Source organism: Phyllobates terribilis, unplaced genomic scaffold (assembly GCF_046119375.1).
Source record: "Phyllobates terribilis strain yellow unplaced genomic scaffold, ASM4611937v1 Scaffold_1__5_contigs__length_1240528914, whole genome shotgun sequence".
Classification (NCBI taxonomy): Eukaryota; Metazoa; Chordata; class Amphibia; order Anura; family Dendrobatidae; genus Phyllobates; species Phyllobates terribilis.
This window is the reverse complement of record NW_027362761.1, coordinates 810,556,399-810,584,297: the sequence shown is the minus strand read 5'-3', so window position 1 is coordinate 810,584,297 and position 27,899 is coordinate 810,556,399. Positions and strand designations below refer to the sequence as shown.

Here is a 27,899-nt window from a genome sequence, read left to right as displayed (position 1 = left end):
TGATGGAAATATAAAAAAGTTATGGCTCTGGAAAGAAAGGGAACAAAAAACGGAAACGCAAAAACGAAAAAACCCAAGGTGGTGAAGGGGTTAAATCTCTTGGTGTGAGTATTGTGTCCTGTTAGCCAACAGTGATAGATGCCATACAAAGATATCTGTTAACTATAGGATGTTGTGGTTAAAATGTAATTAATTTGTAAGTTCTTATACAAGATACCCTGTTATTATATAATGTCGTCTACAACAATATTACATACCTTTGGGGGTTATACTGGTGTATACACATGGGCCAGACAGAAGCCAAACAATATCATACATTATTCAAATACATTAATACCCTTATCTAAGGCTGAATCTCTGATGCTAACAGTCTTCTGGAGCCTCTGGGGCCTTCAGAACCAGGGCTGTGGAGTCCGTAAGCCAAACTTCCGACTCCGACTCCTCAATTTCCATGACACCGACTCCAACTCCGACTCCCTCATACATGGCTCATGTTTAAGTGATACATTTACTGTAGAACAGATTCATCTCAGCTAAAAGTCTAGACCCTTAGATCAGGAATAGGACAGACATTTATAGGACATTTCATAACTTTCCCAAATTCTTCTGAAAAAATATTCCCCACAAACTGCATTGAATTACTGTACCCAATTTTAAGAGTCGGAGTCGGTCCATTTTATACCGACTTCGACTCCACCAAAATGGGCTCCGACTCTGACTCCACGACTTCGACTCCACAGCCCTGTTCACAACTCTTTCATCTCAGGACAACAGCCTTAGCCAGGTATAGAAGTCACTGTTCAGCAGGAGGAGAACACAGCACAGAACAGGAGAAAACTGTAGCCTGATCCTCCTCTTGAGCTCTTCAAATGTGAAGGCAGAGATCCCTCTCCCACTCTCCTCCCATTCTGGCAGCCTTTAGTGACAAGAAGAGGACAGGACATAGCGCTTAGATACCAGAAAACTTTGCTATGGCTATATGATGCTGCCACCTGTTGTCTGAAATAATTGTTTCCTCCGAAGCTAGTTCTACCACTGATTTGTACTATATCTAGAAGAGATATTGTACATCAACATTAATTAGTGATGTTTACAAATCAAGCGTATTGTCTACCATATTTGACTATCTATTTTAATTGACTAATAAACTTAAGGAGTCATTTGGTTGACTATGCTGAGGTCTGGTTGGGATAGAAGCGCACAATAGGGCAATACGGCAAGAGAAATAAGTGACAATGATGGTGGTGCTCACCTGGGGGGTTGTGTAGGGACACAACACCTATAAGAGAGTTAGGAGCTGCAGTTGCAGCCCCGTGGTGGGAGGATAAATTTTTCCAGATAGCATTTCACTTTAGTGGAGACATCTCGGTACCTGGGCTGCGGTTCTGGAAATTAATAATCCTCGATGGTATATAATTAAGGTTTTTATTCACACCAACACCTTTCTATGCTGGACTGGCGCCATAAGGTATTGGTGTGGATAAAAACCTTAATTTTATACCATTGAGGATTCTTCATTCCCGGAAGCGCAGCCCAGGTACCGAGATATCTCCACTAAAGCAAATTTGGTTGACTATCACATACCACTACTAAGTAAACCATAACAATCACCAACTTAGTACAGTAGCAAAATCACGTACAGTAGCAAAAGGCCAAAATGGAGGCAAACACCATCACACTCATTTGTCTCTTGTTTATGCATCCTGTGTATTGTATGAAATATATGAATTATTGTGTAATTTTATTAAAAAGGGGTGTTTAGGATTCGAAAAACATGAGTGCTTTCTTCCCAAAAATTTGTCTTTAGGTTGTGTGTGGTATTTCTGCTCAGTCCCATTCATTCACTTCCTTGCAGTGGAGCTACAATACTTGACCCAACCCATGAGCAGATATAGGGCTGGTTCTACATGAAAGCAGTCATGATTTCCAATCCCGGACAACCCTTTTTACTTTGACTGATTTACTAAGGTTATATTGCTTTGTTTGCTTTCTTCATTTTCTTAGCACAGGTGCAGCAGTGAACAGCAGCGAGAGCCTCCCTCCGTCCTCATCTGTCAATGATATATCCTCCATGTCCACCGACCAAACACTGGCATCCGATACAGACAGCAGCCTGGAAGCTTCCGCAGGAGCCCTCGGTTGTTGCAGGTGACTAGCCGCCTGCCTGAGAAACCCCACTTTCTTCAGACGATGATGTGATTGGAAAAAAAAATCAATATACCTATATAATTGCAAAAAAAAAAAAAGGAAAGAAAGGAAGTAGAAAGTTCAATTATTTCCCTTCTAGCCTGCTTCTCCTACAGAGTTATGTCATGCAGCTAAGCTCAAATGTATATTTAAATTGTTGCTCCGCTTTGGTCTTCTGGTTATGCTTACTGCAAGAAAAAAAAGGGTTATTTAAAAAAAAAATTCTCTTTGCATACATTGTAAAATTAATGGCTGCAAAAACCAGCAAGATCCTGTTATCTTTTCTCATTGCGACATGACGGAAATGTGCAGTAACCATTGAAGCGTGTGCGTGTCCGTGTGAACGTATGCGTGTACTGTACGTATTTTTCTCATCGGAATCGTTTGACTATCTGTTGGCAAACCCTTCCATCTCTCCAGGTAGATGGATGTAGATAATCTCACACTTGTACATCAGATGTACTGTATACATGCAAGCATATATGTATAATATAAAAAAAAAAAAGAAGAAAACACAACTGTACAGTAGTTATTACATAGAGCAGTATATATAGTATTAAAGGGCCTGTTTTGTGTTAGCTACATGAATTATCGCTGTAAAATAACGCTAGTACTGTACGTAAGATGTTAAGTTCATACATTTGTCAAATTGTGATAAAAATGGAAACTTTGTATTCTAAAAACCAGAAAAGCATCTCTAAGCCGAACGGAGCATGACAAAGCGGTGAAAATCATACGGATCATGCAGCGACACGAACTCTCCAAACACTTCTTCACGGTTTCAAATAGCTATTTATTTTTTTACATGCACAATATTTTTTATTTTCGACCAGATTTGCTGAATTTAACCAGCAGCTGAGACAAAGTAAACTTGTATACAACTGTATATTTTAGTTTTTTTTTCCTTTTTAAGGGACAGGAGTAGAAATAATTATTGGCTTTTACAGTAACCCCTTTGTGAAAGTGGCGAACACCATGAGAAGATGATTCTTGCTTAGGTTTGAGGATACATATAAAAGGCAGCATACACATTTAACTTTTCAGTGGCTTATGGTTTTATGACATTTTTTTTTCATAGGTTTAGGTCCTTTATTGGGATAGCCATCTTTTTTAAAGCGAAGTGCATTTTGAAAGAAATGGTGAGAATGGTGCTGACTGGCAACAACGTGACAAACAGTAAGAAATGGTCATGATCTGAAAACATGGCGAAACTCAATGAACACTAATTCAGATCAAAGGAAGGAGGCGTTGCACATAATAGCCAATCAGATTCCATTTGTTACCGTTAAGAAAATGAAAGTTATGCTCTGATTGGTTGCCACAGGCACCTCCTCCACATTTTGTCTGCATTAGTAGTCATGCATGAGGACCGCTCTTTCTTTCTTTAGTATACTTTATGTATCAGGGATGAAATGTATCATTGCTATGTTGTATGTTTTAATCCTCAGGAGAATAACACTTGGGAGTCTTTTCTTGTTTATTGACTGAACATGTTTTATTAGATGTTGGCATTTTGTGGACTGAGTATATACATCTGCAAAATAAACTTTAATCACTCGAAACCCCTGTCTTGAGAATCCCGACTGGACGTGGTAATTTGGTGTAAAATATTATTATTTGATTGTGGGTGAAGTCACGCAGATTTCGAACTTCATTTTAATTTTATTTTAATGGCAGTCAACATAATTTATGGCTATGTCTAACCAATACGGCTATGTCTCTACAAATGGTGCTAGCTACTAACATTATTTCTGATTATATACTGTGAAAATAAATCACATTGATAAATTTGTCTACAAATGAGCCCAGGAAAAGCGAAGATACAATGAGCCGAATGTATAGAACCGAGAAAGGGCAAAAGTTTGGCAGTTTTTTATAGCAATCAGTCAGCTGGAATATGATTGCCTCGTATACAACTACTCCATTCTTATCCGCATTCATTTTATACATGGGGCTTAGTGTGGAAGATGCAGTACATCTTCAGGTCACCTTATACAACTCTTAAAGGAAATCTGTCACCAGGTTTTTGCTACCTCGTCTGAGAGCAGCATGATGTAGGCAAAGAAACCCTGAATCCAACAATGTATCACTTAGTTTACTGGATTCAGCAGTTCTGACATAATCTGAGTTCTTAGATTTAGCATGAAGCGGAGCTGAGAAAGCTAACCCCGCCCATACCAGGCTCTGACATAGACAGTGAGCTGTTTATCACAGGAAGGGCGGAGTCGGACTAGCAAGCACACTCTGCTGTAGTCTGGATGGTGATAATCACTAGGTGATAAAACCTTCATTGTAACTAAACAACAGCACACAGCCTGACACGTGACACATCATTGAAATCTGTGTTTTAACCCCTACCTTATGCTGTTTTCAGATTACATAGCAAAAACCTGCTCACAGATTCCTTTTAAGAAGTATCTTTATTTGTGTTAAGTTCACCATCTAACAAAATGAACATTAAAGGGAATTTGTCACCAGATTTTTGCTACCCCATCTGAGAGCAGCATGATGTAGGTTCAAAGACCGTATGTTACTGGTTGCTGTAGTTTTGATAAAATCACTGTTTTATCTGTGGCAAAAATCTGTTCTTTGAGTTCTGGGTTCTGAACCCCACCACTGATTGACAGCTTTCTGTGTACACTGTGCATAGACAGAAAGCTGCTGGGCTGGTTGGCCCGGGGTTGCACTAATGAATATTTATGGCAGCAGGTTTACTTCTGATAAAATACTGATTTAATCAAAACTACACTAAGCAGCCCAGTAAGTGACACATTGCTTGAATCAAGGTCTCTGCCCCTACATTATGTTGTTCTCATTTTAGGTGGCAAAAACCTGGTGACAGATTCCCATTAAGACTACACAGGGGCAGCTATAGAAAATGTACAGACAATCCATGTGTTATTATACAAATCTAAAGCAATGTAGCGGCATTATGTACCATTTGTCGGCAATTTAATAGATGTTTTCTTTGGCCTATGTCAGTAAATTGGTAAATACAGTTGCTATTTATAGGCAGATTAAAAAAAAATTAGGGGTTAAGGATGACTTTAGCAGGGGCCCCATACACATTAGATTTTGGTGGGACCACCTAACCATCTGAGTTGGGCCTCCTGAATCTCCCCTGACTGATGATGTCAGGGGAGAACATGATCCGACAGTTTAAATTTAAACTCCCAATTTTTTTGTTCTTCTGGAAGATAAGTTGATGGCAATGACTTTCTCCCCTCTCACCATTGAAAACACATGGACTTGTGAATGGAGGAGTTGGGAGAGTGAACTGTTTGGCTGACAGCTATCTCATGTGTATGGGGACCTTAGGATAAGGAGAAATACTGTAAGCACAGACATAACTAAAGTAATAAAAGGACAAGCAGAAATACTGCCTTTAGTGTAGGCCTGTCCAAAAAGCATAGGTTTCTTCTGGATTTGTGGAGTGAGACCACTAGAAAATGTCTCACTATTTACACTATAAATTGGCATAGCTAACTCCTTTTTTACATGAACAGACTAAGCATCATGATGGTCTTATCTCCTATAGTTGATGTTATTTAGTTGCTGTTTCCCAAAATTGGATTGAATGGAATCTGACCAAGGGTTCTGCACAAGAAAGTAGTAAAAATAAAACCTCCAACAATAACAGTAGGGATGGATTACCTTCAACCTGCCTGACAATATTTAACAAAGCAGTCAACAAATTTTGCAAAATATGGCAGTAGGCAAGAATTATGGCTACAGGCATCAAGCTTCTCCGAGCAGGATTGGGAGTAGGTTTTGCCTCAGAGTGATAAAAAGCTAATTTTAGGAGTTGCCCAATGAATAAGACTGGAGATCTGTGCCATGATAACGTAAAGTTTTGCAAATGTGAAAAGTAAGGGGCACCATACATAGTAGGTAGCTGTCAGACGAATGATCGACTTTTGACTCCTCCATACACAGGAGTGCTGTGACGGCGGCTTAGCTCACCGAGAAAAAAAGGATCGGACTTGCGAGTTCCTTATCATCCCTAACATCATCTGACCGAGGGAAGTCAGGAGGCCTTCATGCACATTAGATTGTCCGGGTTCAGACAACATTAGTCTAATTAGTATGGGGGGCTTAAATGAGCCATATTATTCTTCATGTTTAACAGCACATACTAATGGAATGGCCAAAGGAGGTGAGATCTTCTCCCAGATGTCTAGAAAATGTGTTATTTATTCAGTACAAAGAATCATTTCTCAGCAGTGAATCCTTTCTTTATGTCATCACACAGCTTACCACCCGATTGCCTTGTATTTGATGCTCTTCTACATCCCGCTGCTTCATTTTAAGGAATTTAACATTGCACTGTTGAGTAAACATTTTCCATTGGACAGCATTCTATGTGTATAAAGTTCACTACCATGTTCTGCACAGTAAAGAAGTAAAATGGCAAATAATACATTGTTTACATAAAAAATTAAATGGAACATTAATTTTTCTCATGCTCAAAATGTTTTGTGTAATTGTTTCTTTTTATGGCTGTACAAATTGGAATAATTAAACCAAGCAAATGGGCAAACACATGCAAACTTATACAATATTAATTGATATCTTAAATTTGTCACATTTCTCTCATCCGTATTGTTAGGGCCATGGTTCACCGTTTTGATTGTACAGTATCTGTCACATATGTAGTGTAGGACTTTAGTGCAGTGATGGAGGGTGTATCAATCAGCATACAACTATCTATCTTAACATTGACCACTGGATTGGCAGTGTTTTTGGAGGACCAATAGCTTTCTTTTAAAGGAGTTGTCCACTACTTAGATTCTTAAATACTATATCCCCCAGTGTAAAGTAAAACCACTCTGGCACTATTCCAGTGATGTCGGCACCAGGTCTCCCAGGGCTTGTGTGACATTTTCATGCTACATGAGCTCTTCAGACTATCAGTGGTTACTAACAGACTGCTTCACTCACACTTCCATTGGGCAAACCTCGGACGTCCAAAGGAAGTGTAAGAACTGCAGCCCATAAGTGACCTCTGACTGGTTGCAGGTTCACATGGCATAACAATGTCATGCAAGCCCTGGGAGACCAGGTTCTGACATTCTGTTTTTCTTACATTGAGCTTTAAATTCCTTCTAGAGAAGTAAATGATACAAATTTTGGCTGCCTGCAGTCTCCACTAGATGGAGCTTAAGAGGCTTATTACATACAATTTATATATTAAACTCGAAAATAATAACCCAGTATGTGATATTTTCATAAGTGCCTTCTAATAGTGGCTGCATGTGCAGTAACCTTACTTTACTTTCTGTCTATACAGAGTATTTTGAGTTGTATATTAAAAAATAAGACTGCATGTTTGACCCATAAATGGCATGGTGTTAATAATCGACATTCACGTATGTAAAATTCATTACATGTTGCTTATCAACCCAGTATCATATTCCAATTTTTTGGTGGTTTTGTGTGTCCACATGCCATGCTTTTACTGCACAACCAGACCAATAAGTAGTTGCATGTAAGTCAATTCAAGAGGGCTAGATGTTATATATTGTGTAAATCATCGTTGGTGAATGAGTTCCTATATGGGATTTCAGCAAATGATGATTTCTTTAACTATCCTTTGCTGTCTACTGATCAAAATACTTGTTATCCAGAAAGTGGTGATCATTTAGAATTCAGTACGTGAAAATGGTAGCCCAGTTGATATGATGATCAGCCTTAACATTCGGTTTCTAAGGAATAGGAACAAAATTAAGAAAATTAAGAATGTATCATTAACATATCTTTCATTTTGTTAATTTTTCCTGTGAAGTGTGTTCATTGCTAACAGCTACCAAAGACCAATGCCTTATCATTTTAATGGTGCCTTTAGGGCAACATGTATTCATGCATCATTTTTAAGTTGTTGTTCTGACAATATTTAGTATTTAGCCATCCTCAACGTGGTTCAAATAGCTTAGACTTTGCTTGTACTATAATCTAATGGTATGATAAAATCAATCATAGTGTTTTATGTATTTTTTCCTCATATCCTAATGTTTTAGCATTGTTTAAAATGTCAGGGCTATTAACTATGGGGCAATGTCAAAATAATTCAGTTATAGATTTCTTTCTACAGTTTTAAATATCTCAAGCCTCTAGACCTATTTTAATTTGACATGTCAGGTAACTTTTTGATATTTTTTTATTTTGTTTGCAGATAGAATAAGGCAGATACAGTACTATCCACCGAGTACTGTGATGGAGTTTTCGTTGGAATTCCCGAAAAACAAGATTCTGATGGAAACCTTACCAGGGTCCCTCCAGAACCGTTCACTATTCTGAGACCTCCATCCTGGCAATGTTCATCCTTTTCAGATGTGCATAATAACATGGTCTGCCCCGTTTTTGAGCACAATTGAAAAAGGTGGGCTCAAAAAAAATGACTCAATTGGCCTCTTAAAAGTGAATGGCCCTATTGGAGCTCTGTCGAGGTTACTGTCTAATCCTGTTTTTTGGGAATTCCAATGGAACCTAGCCTAACAGATATCAGTACAGTGAGATTGTGCCTGTTAGAAATATTTCATTTCACATTAATGGGACATTATGGTATTACTACAAGTCAATGATAGAAGAACAAATTAAGCACTTTTGTCTTGATATGGCAGTTTATATTGTACCAATACAGAATAAATTACATATGTAATAAGTCAGTGCTCACCAACATGGCTCATAATCTTCTTTTATAAATTATTAAATATTTTCTTGACACAGAAGAAGCCAAAATACACAAAGGAATCCCATGTAAGAACAAAATTATTATACAAACTTCATAAGGTTTTCTACTCAGCTGAGTGCAAAACAGGACCTCAGGGGTAACCACTGAGTCACAGTGCTGCCCACTTTTGTTAAGATTTGCTAGGTATATACTTATTTTAGAGAAAGGAATCTGAAACGGTAGGTCAAGTGTTGGGCTATCCATACTTTTGACAGCATTTACTTAGTGGGTAAAGTTTTGGTGCATTTTTCACAAAATAGAGTAGGTGCCTGAGAATATAATTTATTTTGTTAACTATGTAAACGTGTTTGCTGCCAAGTTAATAAGAGTGCTGGGGGATGTCCAGACTAAACTATTTTCACATCTCTTCCCCAAATATATTTAGTTTTGCTCTACCCTCAAGCACATAACATCCTTTACAAAATAACATAACATCCTTTACCTTCTCCTCCCTACAATGCCAACCGCCTGTCCTTTGTCATTCATGTTTCTTCAGCCAGTCCTAATACAATGGGGATGAAGTGCCTGTGACATGGCCTGTAGGTCATGTATCCTGCTTCTCTCAGGTAGGGAGTAATTTTCCCATTTCTTCTCAAATCTAGTCCAAGAGTAAGCACAGCAACAGTTTCAATATATTTCTAAGTATATTAGATATTGTATGTGGTTAGAAAGAGGAGACAAGCAAGCTGACCCTCCCCAGTGGGCAGTGGCCAGCTTTTATCATTAACAAGACTGATAAAAGCCTCAGAAAAGTGCTGAGCATGTAAACAAATGGAGCAATTTTTACATTATTTGTAATGGAATGCTTAATTGAATATATTTATGAACTCAGATTGCTTTAATCGGCATAGCTTTAATCTGTAGCATTCCACAAGCAACGCTAGTTGCCACCGCCAGCGCTATCTTTTCTGGGGGTTTCATCTCATGAGCATTCAGTTCTGATGAAGGTCCCTTATGAGACCGAAAACGTTTAACTTTTCAATTGGTGAATGCTTAAATAAAATACGGAACTGTATTCTATCTTGAGTTCCAAGTCTTTCTTCTATATTATGGATGGGCTGGATGCCCTACTTGTGCACCATAAATTACTAGTAACAAGAGTGCCGTATACTACCTGATGTTAGCTTTAATCTGTAGTTACTACATTAGTTACTGTAGGCGTTTCCAACCTAGACATTTTTTTTTCATGTGTGCCATTTATACTTACAGAATCTGTATCCCAACTCTTTCACCTACATTGAGTTTATGGTTCTAAAAATAAGATGAAGTAATGGAACCATGCAAACAAACATTTAGAAAAAGAGGTGTGTGTAAACGCGTACGTGAAAAAATGATCCTATGTCATCAGTGTTGTGTATCAGTGTGTTGTCAGTGTTTAGAGTCTGTTTTATCATCAATGTCATCAGTGTTTTTCACGGATGGATAAATAAATTACAACGTTTCTCCCATCTTTTGCAATGTTAAATATGGAAAGCACACAGATGTCATTCGTGAGCTGTATGTGTTTTTCACGGACCCATAGACTTGTATTGACACTTTTCATCTGTTATACCAGAGAAAAATGGAAATGTCTCACTAAGTTTTGTCTGTGAAAAACACGAATATGTGAACAGCCCCATAGACTATAATGAGTATGTGTGGTATCCATAAAAACACAGATAAAACATATACATGCAACACATATCTTTGTGTCTTTTTTCGTTACTATCTTCCCCTTTGTGCAACCAACTTCACATAACTGAATGAATGGTCTTCTTGTCTGCTAAAATGACATTTCCTAACAGCACCCTGCTTCTCCTCAGTGCTGCAGATACCTCCCTCTCCTGTGTGCTCCTGGCAAGCCCCTCTATACTGAGTTAATGATTCAGATCTGTGCTGAAAGCCGGCTGACTGATAAACATGTCAGCCTTGCCATGCTATGCTCAGGTTAGCTTGATGATATACCAGATATATGAAGTGCAGCTTATTGAAGTGTCCCAGCTTTGCACTGACTAGTAATAACAAGTTATGTTGTGAAGAAGTACAGAAGAGTTGTGCTCTGAAAGAAGCCAGCTAACAATGATGTAAAACCACCCATTTAGCTATGCTGATGGCAAAGGATAAAATTTGGGGGGTAATATGTGCAAAACAGCTCAGATTTAAAAATAAGTTATATTAGCACAAATGAATAACGGTAAGTGTATATTATTATAAAACCACACTGTAACCCTATAATTGTATTTATAATTTCACTCTACTATAAGTAGTGCGTTGGGACTTCTGGCCAGTAATGCCATTAATAATGTATTTCATGAAAACATGTTATTCATTCCATTCCATATCGCAAACTTTTCAGATAAAAATGTGGTTAAAATTGCAATTATGTGAGAAATGGTAATCAATTGTATACTAATATGCAGTATTTTTCAATATTCCTAAGAAAAACAAAACAAAGTTATAACAAACCCTATTATTAGAAGCACAGTATCGGGCACTCTCGGCACACACTAAACAAATAGCAAGTACCCTCTAAGGCACACTACATGTATCATAGATTGAGAACCTAGGTTTTATATAAAATAAATTATCCTTAATGAAACTTACCCCACAGATGGCATATGTTACACTTTTTGTTTTGCATTACTTTTTATGATTTCATGTTCATTTTATCCTACCAAAACACTGAGTTGTCTGAATTTTGTTTGCAATCTTTAATTGAATTGTAATTATTAATTGAAAATAGTAGAATTTACAATTTAAAAATAAAATATCAAACTAATGTTTTCAACTTTAAACAAGTCCTATTTAAAAGTTTTACCAAAATGAAATATAGGATGTTCTCCCACTAGGTGACCTCTTTTTTGTCAGGCGTGAATAGTTTCTACAATGAGTGGTTGGACCTCTGGCCTCTTTTTTTGAAGCTGATGGCTAATTATAGCGAGTCCTGCCATGAATTTAAGGTGCTGACGTTCTATACCAAGCTCTTTATTTGCAGGATTGGAAAGTTCTTACAATTTCTTGACGGTAATAGTTGATCATAACGATTCCTGCCAACAAATGTAAAGTAATTACATCACTATAGCTTCTTAGTGTCCACATAATTCAGTTCTATATAGCACTACTGGCACATATAATGGAGGAACCCCGCCATATGTGTAGATTGAACTTGCATGTAGTCTATCAATTACATGGTAATAGACAGCCTCTATAACTAACATACATGTTTACGATCCATCTGGAATTGTATTCATGAGGATTGCTTCATTCAATGGCTTGGATGCCATTGTATTACCTGAATGATGTTCATATAACATTTGACTAACGATAAGCATTATTTATCCAATGAAATCATTACTGTGTGCAAATATTAATAAACTCAACTACTAAATCCTTGATGTGATGTTAGATAAAGGTATTTCATCACAGTGTTTCTCCATTCCGGTCCTTAAGCTCACCGAACAGGTCATGTACTCAGGATTTCCTTAGAATGGCACATGTGATATCATTATTGTCAGTGCATAAGAAGTTACCAGGGTTGTTCTCTTTATTGGGCAACCTCTTTGCATGATGTGTTGTAAGGAGGAGGACTTGATGACTGCTAGCGTGTATCCAAACTGTTATTCACATTTAGTCTACTTTTATAAATATTAGTGCACACATATTTCAACCTGTATAAGATTTTTATTTTAATTATAAGGTTTAATTGAATACCATGATGAACCAGGATTTCTTCACAGCACAAGTTCAAAGAAACAAACATAAAGGAAAGACACTTATAGATATTTCTGCAGCAATAAGATTTTGATTTATTTTCAAGGTTGTACTTTTATGCAGCCCTATGACTTGATGAACCATTTGGGCCAACTTCATTTAGCATTGTATAATGACATCTTGAACATTTATCCTACTCACACATGTATTTGTATGTTTGTTCACTCTTCAAAGGGGTTATCCAGGAAAAAATGTAGGTACCTTTCTTCTAAAAACTTTTCCAGAACTGTATATTTTTTTGGTCTAGTATTGCTGCTTGGCTCCACCACCAAAAATAACATGTGGTCAAATGGTGCTCCATTTCTAGAAGAAAGTAGTTATCCTGGACAACTTCTTTAAACTAAACTTAGAATAAATTGGTAGACCAATTTTTGGAACAGTCATCATCAACCGTACCATGCCTGAAATTTCTGAAATACTGATTTTTCTTTTTTTCTTTTAAAGTTGCTATGCGATTATTGGATGATGGAAACATAGTACTTTTTTACATACATAGGTTTTACCGCTAATGTAAACCAAAACACAGATAAATATGTAGAGTGATTTTAGAATATTGTGATCTATAGTACCCATATTACAACGTTTGTAGATATTTCCCTTTCACGAAACAGATCACACATATCCAACCTGTTTTGTATTGGATTCATTGATATATCTAACTGATTACATGATGAGATCCATGACTTTCTAGTAGGTTTAGTTTAAACCCCAAACAACAAAATCCGCATGATGTTGGAATAGGGATATAAAGGTTCTAAGTACTATTTTATAGGATGCAATTCCTTTTTCTGATTGATACACTAAACTCGCACATCAACTCGCCATGTCCAAACTTGTTTATGTATTTTCTATTCTGCACCCGCAGCTCATTGACTTTTCTGGATACAAATGACGCCTTCAGAAATAAATGTCAAATTCATCTGCATCTTTATGCTTGGGAATATGTTAGGATAGCCTTGACAAACTGTACAGATCCATTCATAAAATTGTATGTGCTCTGTATTAGACTGAGCTTTATGCATCAAGCATTAGGAATACTATAGACCAGCAGGAATGCACTTGGATATGCCTGACCAAACTTTCTGCATAGTAACCTCTAAGCCTAAGCTGGTGCAGACTATAAAGCAATGCCTATTGTATTTATTATTTAACCAGGACTTCTCTTGGTGAAATGTGGAAATTTAGAGCTAAGGGAGGGGGGTTCAGACTGCTGAGACTTGATGTAATATTTGTGATAATACTAGCAAATTGTTTTATTTTGTACTGTTTGTGAATCATTCTGTTCTGGTGTGAGAATGAGACTTGTGCCGTTTCTTTCCAAATTTGCTTTTCTCTTGATTCCTTCTTTATTTTACAGTTTGCCAAATCCCAAAAATCAAACTTTTTGAAACAATCATCTCCGATACTTACAGTACACAAAATTTCATCCTGATATTTTTTCTTTTTGGAATAAAAAGGCAAACATAAAACAAATCAAGGCACGCGATATTTTAAATTGACTGTACATGATTAAAACTATATGTATGTGATTGAAAATAAAACGAAAACATTTGAATTGAGAAATGAATTTCCTTGTGTTTTATGTTACCAGAAATAAAGTTTGCATCATTTTTTGGTTTTGGATTTTAGATTTATCAATGAATTTGTTAGGAAACATTACCAGGAATTAAACAACCATAAACATCAAAGTCTATTGGCCAATCAACAGGTTTGTACTTATCAAAGAGGTAACTCTTGGATAGGTGGTTGAGCTCACCATCTATCATCCTTTTTTCCACATGAGAGATGTTACTCTATCTAGGGTACTCCCTCCACTCAAACACCACAACAAAAGAACAGACGAAGAAAGAAGGAATTCTCTACAGAAAGAGTAAGGGTGAACGACTGCAGGGACCTCTTGTTCCAGGAGGAAGAGCTTGATTGCCTGAATGAACACGTGAATGCGCCATTTTTTTCCTATTTTTTTAAGCACCACTAATTCCATTTTACTGTTCATTTGAAGAGGGTTTACATGTATAAAATACAATAAATATAAAATACAACAAACTAACAGTGACAGACTGGTACATAAGGTGGAGGTACCTGTCCTCATGGGCTTACAATCTACTGAGCATAAAGGACAAAGACTATAGGTCAAGTGGTTGGAACAACTCTGGTGGTAGTAAGGAGGTAGGTGGGTTATTGCAGGCTGTTGGCTTTAATGAAGAGATAAGTGTTCAGGTTGTATCTGAAGGTTTAAATTGTGGAAGACATTTGACTTCCAGAGGTTCGGGGATTCTTGGGAAAAATCTTGGAGGCTATTGGGTGAAGAACGTACAAGGACAGAGGCAAGAACAAGATCTTGTGAGGACCAGAGATTATGTAATGACTGGAACGCCGGTCGAATGTGAATGAGGGATACGGCGCTGCTATGAATGACTCTGACCTCGTATAGTGGCAGATAACTTTCTTTATACTGGTCACACAAATGACAGGGTTAAACGATTCTACAAAATATGGGCCACAACATCCACTAACACAAATTACAAGTTATGCAGCCCGAGAGAGCCCAAGTGCCAATCTCGTGGGAATGAGCCAAACTACCCCTGGACTATGCCGCTCCCACCCTTATACAGTACAGGGCCTACCCAGGATGTTACTGCGGACGTGGCACATGGTCCTCCCAGGAATATAACCTTACACCCCCCTCCCACACTAATACAATGGGATCTGGGTACCCTTGTTTTCCCCTTAGAGAACACTCATATATATATATTTAGCCAACATGTTACCTATACAGTATACAGTTTCTTTTCTTACAAGAGCAAAGAGAAATTTCTCAGACTTAATACATATACAAACAGTTAACAAACTAAACCTTTTATTAGACCCTGATCTCTAGCCACAGGGTTTGATCAGCTTCTCCTTCTCACCAAGCTCTTCAGCACATTCAGGTGTAAGCAGGAATTAGAATCAATCTCAGTCTCAAAGTCTAGTTCACAACATGGCTCCTTTGTAGTATCCACGTACACAGTCTTCGTATACCAGATCCTTTACAATCTCTGGATCAAGCCTGACCAGTCCATCAGCAGTGATATACACCAGGCAGTTCTCAGCACTACTGGAATCACTAACTAGCTTTCCCTAACTGACTACACAGTTGGTGACCGGTCACATATCTCAGTTACTCACAAGGCACAGCTTCTTCTTGGGCACACCGTCTGGCTGCAGTCTGTACAAGCTCCCAAATGTTTCCTAGGAATCCGTCATGTCTCGTCTCCTCGGAGGACTTCCTGGTTCTGTGTTTCCCGGGCTTTTTTACAGATCCCCGGGCTTTTTCTTTACTTGTTTCTTGCTGACCCCTAATGGCCGGACTAAGTCATTGAAGGAGAAATTTATACTGTCAGTAATATGAACTCATTACTAAAAAGACATGTCAACATGTTACAATTACGTGTGGAAAGTATCAGGAAATTAGTTCAGAGATGTATGGAGGAAACATTATATACAGCATTGTAAGTCACTGTTAATAATTCAAAATGAATTCCTTAGGAAATTAGAAGCAAGATAATTCCTATACTTTTCTGCATTTTTTTATGCCCTTTTCCCTGGTTATGTAGGATGTATTATATACCCTGTTCTTCAGGTACCTTTGCATAAAATTGCATGGTCCATTTAAACAGGACATAATTCCCTATTTCTGGTCATCAGTTGTGATTTCTGCAGTCGTATTAACACCGATCGAGAAGTGTAAATATGTTAAAACTTGATAAAACTTGAATACCTCTTCAAGGTCATATCTTTGTTTGAACTTTTATGTTTTTTAAGGCCCTCTATTAAACAAATCTACTGTGCATTCTATTCTGTAATTTTGCTTTCCTGTCAAGTCTAGTGTTTAAAATTAGGTCTAGGAATGACACCCCCAATTATTGGGTCCTGCACTTGTTTGTGAAAAGTAATTATGGGACATTTACTAGTCCAGTGTACATTTTAGACACTGTAATCTTGGCCTACACAGTTTAATGTGTCTCGTGCTGTTTCACAAATTTGCTATACCTTTAGAAAGTCTTTTATAACTTTACCCCACCTATTGATTCGCTTACTTTCATCCTAGCATTTGTACTTCAATTATACTTGTAAATTTATAAAAAACTATCAGTATTTTAGTGTTCTTTCTCCCTCTCCTCTAATTTCACCTATAGGGAGTGCAGTTTCCTAGCAAATATCATCACACAGGATAGGCTTTATGCAAGATTTTACATATAAGCAAACCTCTCTTTTGTTAATTGCACAATTACCGTAGTTCTAAACAGACTGTAATTCGACAAATTACCAGCCCAGTCATAGCTTTAACCCAGCTACATCTCAATTATCCTTACTATGTAATTTCTCTTCCAACATTATTGATTATAATTTTTCAATATTGTTAGACTTGAAGCTTCTCCTACTAGTATATACAGTATGCACTATTTTACTCACATTTATTAAGACTGGCATTTCCTACACCAGTCTAAAGATTAAGTTTGGTAGTGCGAATTGCAGCAAATTTATCTCAATCAATGTGGAGCATTTTGGACTGTCTTACAGTCAGAAAATTAAATATACGCCTGCTATGGCCAGGCATGGATTTATGGCAAACTTTGCAGAATTCCTTGTAAATTGCACCCATTTCTTATAAACTAAATCTACTTTTCTAGGCATCTTTCAATTTCTACGTCTTTAGCCAAAAGTTGGAAATTTTATACAATTTTTTGCTCAGTTTCTGACATTTCCACAATCTGTGATATCTTGAGGCACAGTTTATGCCAAAACAGTCATACATTAGTTAAAACTGTTTGTCAGTATCATTCATAATATCTGCTCCAGCCCCTCCCTGCATTTACAACCTTAATTTAATTACTTATTCCCAATTGAGTATTTATACTACTTTCCCCTCTTATACTGTAATTGGCTTTCCCCCAGTATGAAGTTTAAGTACAAACTCAACCATCCACATATCCTTTTCCTTAATGCAGGTGCAGCTTCCCCTCCAGAGTCTATGCCTATAACCAACAGAGAAGTTGGACCAGTTCTCCAACAACCCAAATCCCTCATTCTTACACTTATTCTCCTATACCTCTCTGCTGTGGTATTTAACCCCTTTCTGACGTGTGACCTAATAGTACGTCATGGTGATCTGGGCCGATTGGACCAATGACGTACTATTGTTGGGGGGACCTCCAGGGGGTCTTCAAGGTCATCAAGGTGGTTTCCAAATATTTTAGGCTCGAGCAGACAATAAGGAACCAGACAGAGACAGGTCTCAGTTTGGGAGGATTCCATGGAAATCTCTAACCCTTGTATTGCATAGACAGGTTATATAGGTTTACAGACATTCCTTCCTAGTTCCCATCACCCAGAGTTCAGTCCTTTGCCCATATTAGGAACAACAATGAAGCAGTTCATCTGGTTCTGGTGTTGTCTTGTCATTGTCAAGCGTGGACACATTCCTGGACACATTCCTATATGAAGTGGCATTCCTATACGAGGTGGATTCTGTATCTGTTAAACTGGTTTAGGCAGAAATATATAATGCTTAAGGGGGGACGGGGTCCTTCATAGATAAAAATATCATTATCACCTTGGAAAGCCAGTCCATACTTCACAGTCCCCCCTTGATAATATATTTTTATCAATTATATTGATTATGTGGGCCCAACATTCCTGGGCCTGTCTCCTTTGAGCTTGAGTGGTTACCATGACATAGGTGTACTCAGCTTTTTTCACTTCCATCATAGCAGCTTCTTTGGCTTTCTGGTCTGCAAAAGCATTACCTCGAGCAATGTCCGTGTTTTGGGGTCCATGAACTTGGACCTTGAGGATGGCCACTTGTCTTGGGAGGGTTAAGGCAAACATCAATCTGCGGACACACTCAGCATTTTTTACTGGGGTACCCGCTGATGTTATGAACCCTCTATTCTCCCAAATTGCTCCAAAATCGTGGGCTATCTCAAATGCGTATCCGGAATCCGTGTATATGTTAACCGTGCTGTTTTCTGCATAATGGCAGGCTTCTGTCAGGGCCACAAGCTCAGCTTCTTGCGCAGACATGTGTGGTGACCGTGCTGAAGATTTGACCACTACTACTTGGGTGGTGACTGCGTATCCAGTGTGAAATTTTCCCGTATCATCTGCATATCGCGACCCATCCGTGAATAACGTATAGTCTGCCTCTGGTAGGGGGTGCTCACGAATATTCTGTGGAGTGACAGTCTCAAGATCCATTTCTTGCATGCAGTCATGTCCAGGAGTCTCTTCACAGGATGGATCCCCCCTTGGAAGAGGAAGAAGCATTGCTGGATTGATGGTGGTGCATCGATGGAGAGTGACATTATCTGGAAGGAGGAGGGACCACTGGAGCCGGAGATGTTGTTGGGTAGACAAATGTTTGGGTTGAGTCAAGGTCCAGATGGCAGAGATATCATGAGGGGTGAAGATTTTGGTCGGGTGCCCAAGGATCAGGGCCGGCTCCAGGTTTTTCTGGGCCCCGGGCGAAAGAGTCTCAGTGGGCCCTTTTAACACATACACGATTCATGATGCACAGATACGGCGGAGAAATATATATATATATAGTACACAGGGCCCAGCCTGCCACCTCATCCTTCACATATGCAGACATGCGCACACACACGCTACGCAGACACGCGCACGCACACACGGTACGCAGACACGCGCACGCACACACAGTATGCAGACACGCGCACGCACACACGGTACGCAGACGCGCGCATTCACACACGGTACGCAGACACGCGCACGCACACACGGTACGCAGACATGCGCACACGCACGCACACATGGTACACAGATATGTACACATGGTACACAGATATGTACACATACAGACATACACACATTTTTACAAAAATTCTTAAAAACATATATAAAACAGACAAATATATATACACAGTCATACACACTGACATTCACATACATGCACTTACACAGACCCATTACAAATATTTTTAATATGGGGATTGGGGAAGCCTCACTCACCTGTCCCCGGTCCAGTGTCCTGTCCAGCAGCTCCTCAGGTATGGGGCAGGGCAGGGCCCCCGGTGTGTCACAGACATCATGGCCCTGGACCGTCAGGGGGGGCCACTCCCCCCCATCTGTGCAGGACCTCCGACGGTGTTTGATTGCCGGCACTCCCCCAGACATGGCCGCGCGCTGTGCGGCTGTGTCTGCTAGTAATGACGCGGCAGGGGCGACACACAAGCACAATTAAAGGTGCAGTGCCGTCGACCCTGCCGTGTCATTACTAGCAGACACAGCCGCACAGCGTGGCCATGTCAGGGGGACTGCCGGCAATCAAGCAGTGCCTGCGTCACTGAACAGGTGCCGAGGAAGCGGCCAGGGCCCCGACAGTGAGTGGGCGGTGGGCCCCGACAGTGAGTGGGCTGTGGGCCCCGACAGTGAGTGGGCGGTGGGCCCCTCTGATTTTCCAGGGCCCCGGCACTTGCCCGGGTACGCCGGGTGCTGACGCCGGCCCTGCCAAGGATGATGTCAGCCGTCTTGTGGAGCAGTATGTGTGTGGTATGAACAGCTCTCATGCAGGTGGGGGAAGCTCTGGCTACCGGGTCAAGACATGCAGAATAATAGCCAACTGGCCGTTGTCGTGTGCCATGATGTTGGGTGAGTACTCCGGCAGCATGTCCTGAATTTTCTGAAACATACAGGTGGAACGGTTTTTGATAGTCTGGGATTCCTAGTGCCGGGGCTGAGACAATCTGAGACTTGAGTAAATTAAAGGCTTGATGGATGGCTGTGGTTGTTTGAGATTTATCCTCGGTATATGAGGAGAATCCAGTTTTGAGAGCATCATACAGAGGCTGCATGGTTCTGGAATCCATTGCCGACAGTAGGTACATAGTCCGAGAAATCTTTGAAGTTCAGTTGGGTTGCTTGGAAACTTGAGTGCGATGATGGCTGTCTTCCTTTCTTCTGTGAGATGTTTGGCACCCCGAGATATGCAGTGTCCAAGGAAGACAACTTGACTTTGGCAGAGCTGAACTTTAGAGCACGAGATTCTACAGTTAAGATCTGTGAGATGCTTGAGGAGGGATATAGTGAGGGACAAACAGAACTGCTCATCCTCCGCACAAAGGAGGAGGTCATCAACATACTGCAAGAGAACTGCATCAGTATGTTGCATTATCCAGGGCAGCAAACAACTTGTCATGTTGCGGGTGAATTGGTTCGGACTGTTTTGGGCTCCTTTGGGCATAACAGTCCACGTTAATTGGGAAATTTTGACCGTAAAAGCAAAAAGATACTGGCAGTCTGGATGTAAGGGAATACTGAAGAAGGCATTTGCCAAGTCAATGACAGTGAAACAACCAGCTTCCTTCGGTACGTTAGACAACAATGTGTGAGGATTAGGGACTACAGGGGTTTCGAGAACCGTGGCGGCATTGACAGCTCTCAAGTCTTGGACTAAGCGATAGGCTGGAGCTTGTCCTCGTACAGCTTTTTTCTTCACAGGAAACAGGGGTGAATTACATGGAGAAACACAATGTCTGAGGGCTCCGTTTCCAAGAAGGGTATTGACTTGTTGCTGTAGGCCCTGCACCTGGGCAGGTTTTAGGGGGTATTGGGGAACTCTGGGTAGTGGGACACCAGGTTTCAAATGAACCATGATAGGGTCGACTGGGAGACATACGATATCATCGGGACCCTTGGACCATAAATGGTCTGGTAGATGATCCAGGAGGGCTTGATATTAGGGTTTGTTAGCAGGTGATGACAGAGCCATCATCATTGTGGGTAGTGCTTTGAGCAGACAGATTTCCTCATGCCCCTGTTGAGTATGAGGATTGACGAGGACAACATGCATATTACCATCATCACTGTAGGTAATTCTGGTTTTAAACTGTGACAGGAGATCGGACCCCATCAAATTAACAGGGCAGGTTTCAGAGATCACAAACTGGGATACCACATCGGGAAAGGGGCCAACAGGAATCGGGACAGTCAAAGTATGAGTGGTTGGTTGTCCATCCACCCCAATGAGAGTCAATGCATCATCAGAAAATTGGAGAGGGAGGTTGCTTGGAAAATCAGAGGATTTGATTATGGAATTGGCCGCCCCAGTATCCACCATAAATTTAATCGGGCTGCCTGCCAGGGGTCTTTCTGTTCCTTCCCCGTTTCCTGCTGCATGTAGTAGTACGTGAATACACCATCTTTGCATTCTTCCTCAATCTCTACATATCCTTCTCGTTTCAATGCGCGTGCTACGGCAAAGAAAGTCTTCGCAACATCCAACAAACCCTCATCACTTAACTTTCCCTTCTTCTCATTAATGCCATTTTCCCACTCGATAGGTTGTAAGCAGCAACTCTTCGGCATGCCTAGTAGCTTGAACAGTTTAATACTGTTCTTCACCGCTTTCTTCCCCTCTCTATTGGCAACTAGAATAATTACATCCTGTAGATCCTCTCGCTCGCTATCCTGCTTCTTACCCCACCTAAACATCCTGTCTATTCCTTGACTAAAATGATGATTTGACAAGAACTAAAGACTATTTTGGCACACGCTATGGTCGGGCCGGTACCGGGCGTTCCTCCCCTACTCTAACTCCCTTCGCTAGGTAGGCAACCACGGTGGTCCGTGAAAGGAGGAGTTCCTATACAGACATCTCCGGGCGCGGCTAGCTATGCCTTTTACAGCCCTTCCCAATCTTCGATCACAGACACCGCCTTGTCTCAAATACAGACAAGGAGAAACAAATCTCACTGTTGTCAAACCGTCAGCTTCAACCTATTATATTCAGAACCAACGACCACCTTATGATCCTCTGTGACATTGTTTCACGTACACCTCGGGGAGTGTGTTCATGCTACCGGGCCCCCAGCGGGCACCACCTACTGGGTCACTTCCGGTCACCCCGACTCGGCGAGATACGGTTGGCAGCAGCGTTTCACCACCTCTCTCTAAACCCAACAAACGGCAGTGAATACACAGTATGTAACACTTACCGTAGTTCGGGGGGTTGATCAGTCCCGCTTTAGAGAGAGGAGGCTTCCGCTGCTTGACTGCGAGTTTCGCCGAGCTCTCGGGTTTTGGGGTGCTCCTTTTGGGGGCCCCATGTTGGGCGCCAGGCTGTTGGGGGGACCTCCAGGGGGTCATCAAGGTGGTTTCCAAATATTTTAGGCTCAAGCAGGCAATAAGGAACCAGACAGAGGCAGGTCTCAGTTTGGGAGGATTCCGTGGAAATCTCTAACCCTTGTATTGCATAGGCAGGTTATATAGGTTTACAGACATTCCTTCCTAGTTCCCATCACCCAGAGTTCAGTCCTTTGCCCATATTAGGAACAACAATGAAGCAGTTCATCTGGTTCTGGTGTTGTCTTGTCGTTGTCAAGCGTGGACACATTCCTGGATACATTCCTATATGAAGTGGCATTCCTATACGAGGTGGATTCTGTATCTGTTAAACTGGTTTAGGCAGAAATATATAATGCTTAAGGGGGGGATAAAAATATCATTATCACCATGGAAAGCCAGTCCATACTTCACACTATTAGGTCATATGGCGATCGCGCCAGCACACAAGCGGTGCGGGGCGATCGCCGCCGGGTGTCAGCTGATAGTCACAGCTGACACCCGGTGCTATGTGCAGGGAGCAGTCCCGCACTGCTCCCGGCACATTAACCCCCTCAATGCTGCGATCGAAGTCAATTGCAACATTGCGGGGGTAAGGGGAGGTGATCGCAATACTCACCTCCTCTCCCAGCCTCCAGCGCTGTCTGCCGCAGCTTCCCGGATGTTGCCATGATGACCCGATGTCGTCATGACAACATCCGGATCACCAGACAGCAGGAAGATATTTTGGTCATGTGCAGTGCATGACCAAAGCATCTTCTGCATCTGCAGCACTGACAGCCTGTATAGCACAGTGATGGTGCTCCATCCCTGTGCTATACAGGCAATAAGAATAAAAAAAATTGAAAGTCCCATAGTGGGACACAGAATAAAAGTCCAAGAAGTGTTAATAAATGGAAAAAAAACAAAAAAAACATTTTTTGTAAAAATATAAAAAAAAATAAAATAATAATAATCCACTAAAAATAAAAATATAATGTACCCATCAATAAATATTATTATTAAAAAAAGAAATAAATAAAAGTACACATTTGGTATCGCTGCGTCTAGAACGACCTGACCTATAAAACTGTCCCACTAGTTAACCTCTTTAGTGAACACGGTAAAAAAATAAAATAAAAAACGAAGCAAAAAACAATGCTTTATCATCCTACTGCCAAACAAAAAATGGAATAACATGCGATCAAAAAGACGAATATAAATAAAAATGGTACCGCTGAAAACGTTATCTTGTCCCGCAAAAAACAAGCCACCATACAGCTCCATCAGCCAAAAAATAAAAAAGTTATAGCTCTCAGAAAAAAGCGATGCAAAAAAATATTTTTTTCTATAAAATAGCTTTTATTGTGTAAAAGCGCCAAAACATAGAAAAACTATATAAATGTGGTACTGCTGTAAACGTACTGACCCGGAAAATAAAGCTACCTTATCAATTTTACCACATGCGGAACAGCATAAAAAAAACTTCATAAAAACAATTCCGAAATTGCTGTTTTTTGTTTATTCTGCCTCCCAAAAATCGTAATAGAAAGCGATCAAAAAATGTCAAGTGCCTGAAAATGGTACCAATAAAAACATCAACTCATCCCGCAAAAAACAAGCCGTTACATGACTCTGTCAGCCAAAATATGGAAAAATTATAGCTCTCAAAATATGGCGATGCAAAAACTAGATTTTACAAAAAAATGCATCTTTTAGTGTGTGACAGCTGTCAATCATAAAAACCCAATATGATTTTGGTATCACTGTAATCGCACCAACCCGAAGAATAAAGTCGTCTAATCACTTATACCGCACGAGGAACGGCGTAAAAAATAAACTCTAGGGTTAGGGTTGTGTTAGGGTTACGGTTGGGGTTAGGGTTAGGGTTGGGCTAGGGTTGGGGTTGGGGTTAGGGTTAGGGTTGGGCTAGGGTTGGGGTTGTATTAGGGTTGGGGTTAGGGTTGGGATTTTTTTCAAAAGTAAAAAAAAAAAAGATGACGATATAGTGACTAGTGTTGAGTGCAAGTGCTCGCTACTTGAGTTTGCATCAGGTGCTCGGGTATGCACTGAGTATTGCAGGTGCTGGAATGACATGCTCGAGTCTCCGCCCCATATGCTTCGTGGTCAAAAAAAACTCACGGGGATTGCCTGCCATGCACGAGCGATCCCCGCATGTTTTTTTTTGGGGTGTCTAATAACCATGAAACATGCGAGCGGGGACTCGAGCATGTCACTCGAGCACGCACGATACATGGTGCATACCCAAGTACCCGATGCAAACTCAAGTAGCGAGCACTTGCGCTCAAGACTAATGACAACTTATTCCATATGATGACCTAATGTTATCAAATTCTGTGTCGTACCTCTGGGTTCAAAATGTTCACTATACCCCTTGATAAAATCTTTGAGGGGTGTAGTTTCCAAAATGGGGTCACTTGTGGGGGGTTTCCACTATTTAGGCACATCAGGGGCTCTCCAAACGCGACATGGCGTCCTCTCTCAATTCCAGCCAATTTTGCGTTCAAAAAGTCACACAGTGCTCCTTCTCTTCTGAACTCTGCCCTGCGCCCAAACACTGTATTTTCCCCACATATAGGGTATTGGCGTACTCAGGAGAAATTGCACAACAGTTTTTGGGGTCCATTTTCTCCTCTTACCCTTGTGAAAATAAAAAAATTGGGGCTAAAAAATAATTTTTGTGCAAAAAGTTTGATTTTTTTATTTTCATGGCTCTATGTTATAAACTTCTGTAAAGCACTTGGGGGTTCAGGGTGCTCACCACACATCTAGATAAGTTCCCTGAGGGGTCTAGCTTCCAAAATGGTGTCACTTGTGGGGGCTTTCCATTGTTTAGGCACATCAGGGGCACATCCGCTAAGTATTCAAGCAAATTTTACACTCAAAAAGTCAAATGGTGCCCCTTCTGTTCCGAACCCTGCCGTGCGCCCACACAGTGGTTTTCCCCCCATATGGGGTATCTGCTTACTCAGGAGAAATTGCACAACAAACTGCATGGTGCAATTTCTCCTGTTACCGCTATGAAAATGCTAAATTGTGGGCTGAAAAACATTTTTGTGGGAAAAATGTGAAAATTGTATTTTTACGGCTCAATGTTCTAAACTTCTGTGAAGCACCTGGGGGTTCAAGGTGCTCACCACACATCTAGATAAGTTCCCTGAGGGGGTCTAGTTTCCAAAATGGTGTCCCTTGTGGGGGGTTTCCACCGTTTAGGCACATCAGGGGCTCCCCAAATGCACCATGGCGTCCGCTAATTATTCAAGCAAATTTTACATTCAAAAAGTCAAAATGCGCTCCTTCTCTTCCAAGCCCTGCCGTGCGCCCAAACAGTGGTTTTCACCCACATATGGGGTATTGGCATGCTCAGGAGGAATTTCACAACAAATTGCATGGTGCAATTTCTCCTGTTACCCTCATGAAAATTCAAAATTACAGGCTGAAAAACATTTTTGTTGCAAAAATGTGAAAATTGTATTTTTACGGCTCAATGTTCTAAACTTCTGTGAAGCACCTGGGAGTTCAAGGTGCTCACCACACATCTAGATAAGTTCCCTGAGCAGTCTAGTTTCCAAAATTGTGTCCCTTGTGGGGGGTGTCCACCGTTTAGGCACATCAGGGGCTCTCCAAACGCACCATGGCGTCCGCTAATTATTCAAGCAAATTTTACATTCAAAAAGTCAAATGGCGCTCCTTCTCTTCCAAGCCCTGCCGTGTACCCAAACAGTGTTTTTTTCCCCATGTATGGGATATCTGCATGCTCAGGGGAAATTGCACAAAAAATTTTGGGGTCAATTTTTTCCTGTTACCCCTGCGAAAATAAAAAAAAATTGTGTCTAATGTAACATTTTTGTGAAAAAAGTTAAATGTTAATTTTTTTCTTCCACATTCCAAAAATTCCTGTGAAGCACCTGAAGGGTTAATAAAGTTCTTGAATGTGGTTTTGAGCACCTCGAGGGGTGCAGTTTTTAGAATGGTGTCACTTTTGGGTATTTTCTGTCATAAATACCCCTCAAAGTGATTTCAAATGTGATGTGGTCCCTTAAAAAAATGGTTTTGTAAATTTTGTTGGAAAAATTAGAAATCGCTGGTAATCTTTTAACCCTTATAGCTCCCTAATAAAAAAAAATTTTGGTTCCAAAATTGTGCTGATGTAAAGTAGACATGTGGGAAATGTTATTTATTAACTATTTTGTATGATATCGCTCTGATTTAAGGGCATAAAAATAAAAATTTAGAAAATTGCAAAATTGTCAACATTTTGGCCAAATTTCCGTTTTTTTCACAAATAAACGCAAGTGATATCGAAGAAATTTTACCACAATCATGAAGTACAATATGTCACAAAAACACAGTTCTTAACCCCTCTCCTTAGGGGTAAGGCCCTGGAAATCTTTGGGTCCCTATCCAGTGAGACCACCCTGAGCTATGAGGACATCAAGCAGGTTCTGTTCCGGCCGTACAACTTGACCCCTGAGTCGTACCGGAAGAAGTTCTGGAGTATGCAGCGGGGTCCTGCAGACAGCTGGGTCGATCACATGCGGGCCTTACTGAGAGCAGATGATCAATGGACCACGGGACTGGAGCTCACCACCATCCAGCAGCTGAAGGAGCTCATCGCAACTTAGCAGTTTCTGTTGAACTGCCTGCAGCACCTCCAACAGTACCTCCATGACCGGAAGCCAAAGGGGGCCTTTGCAACAGCGACTCTTGCTGACGAGTACTCTAACAACAGGACTCCAGAGGCCAAGAAACTTGCCAGCTGGAGAGGGTGTAAGACGAACGCGGTGCCTGCTGTCCATGCCTCCAAGCCCAAGGGGCCATCTACCTATGCTTTCCTCTCCACGCCGGTAGGGGAACCCCGACAGTGTCACCTTTACAGACAGCCAGGCCACTTCAAAGCCATGTGTCCCCAGCGCCAGAAGGGCCCGTTCCAGAAACCGTCCACTGTTTTGTGTGGGGGTGGTGGGAGGTCCCTTGACAACCTTCAGACTGTCACCATAGGCCACGCCAGTCCATGGGACTGCGAGCGCTGAGATGACTCTTGTGTGGACAGGACTGGTGTCGCCCCAGGATTTGATACCTGGGAAAGGGGAAAGCTCTTCCTTTA

The 27,899-nt window shown here is 40.7% G+C and overlaps 1 protein-coding gene across 8 annotated transcripts in view; it reads left to right on the top strand.

Annotated features, from left to right (window-relative positions):
- The window catches only part of MAPK10 (mitogen-activated protein kinase 10), a 367,762-nt gene extending 353,532 nt beyond the window's left edge, over positions 1-14,230 (top strand). For 7 of the 8 annotated variants that reach the window (XM_073637131.1, XM_073637130.1, XM_073637129.1 and 4 more), the window contains one exon: positions 2,010-14,230. In XM_073637131.1, coding sequence (XP_073493232.1) covers positions 2,010-2,152 — 143 coding nt within the window. In that variant the 3' untranslated portion in view covers positions 2,153-14,230. Of the gene's footprint in view, positions 1-2,004 lie in introns of all 8 variants that reach the window. The other variant, XM_073637135.1, reaches the window with a different exon arrangement.
- Positions 14,231-27,899: the final 13,669 nt, after the last annotated feature.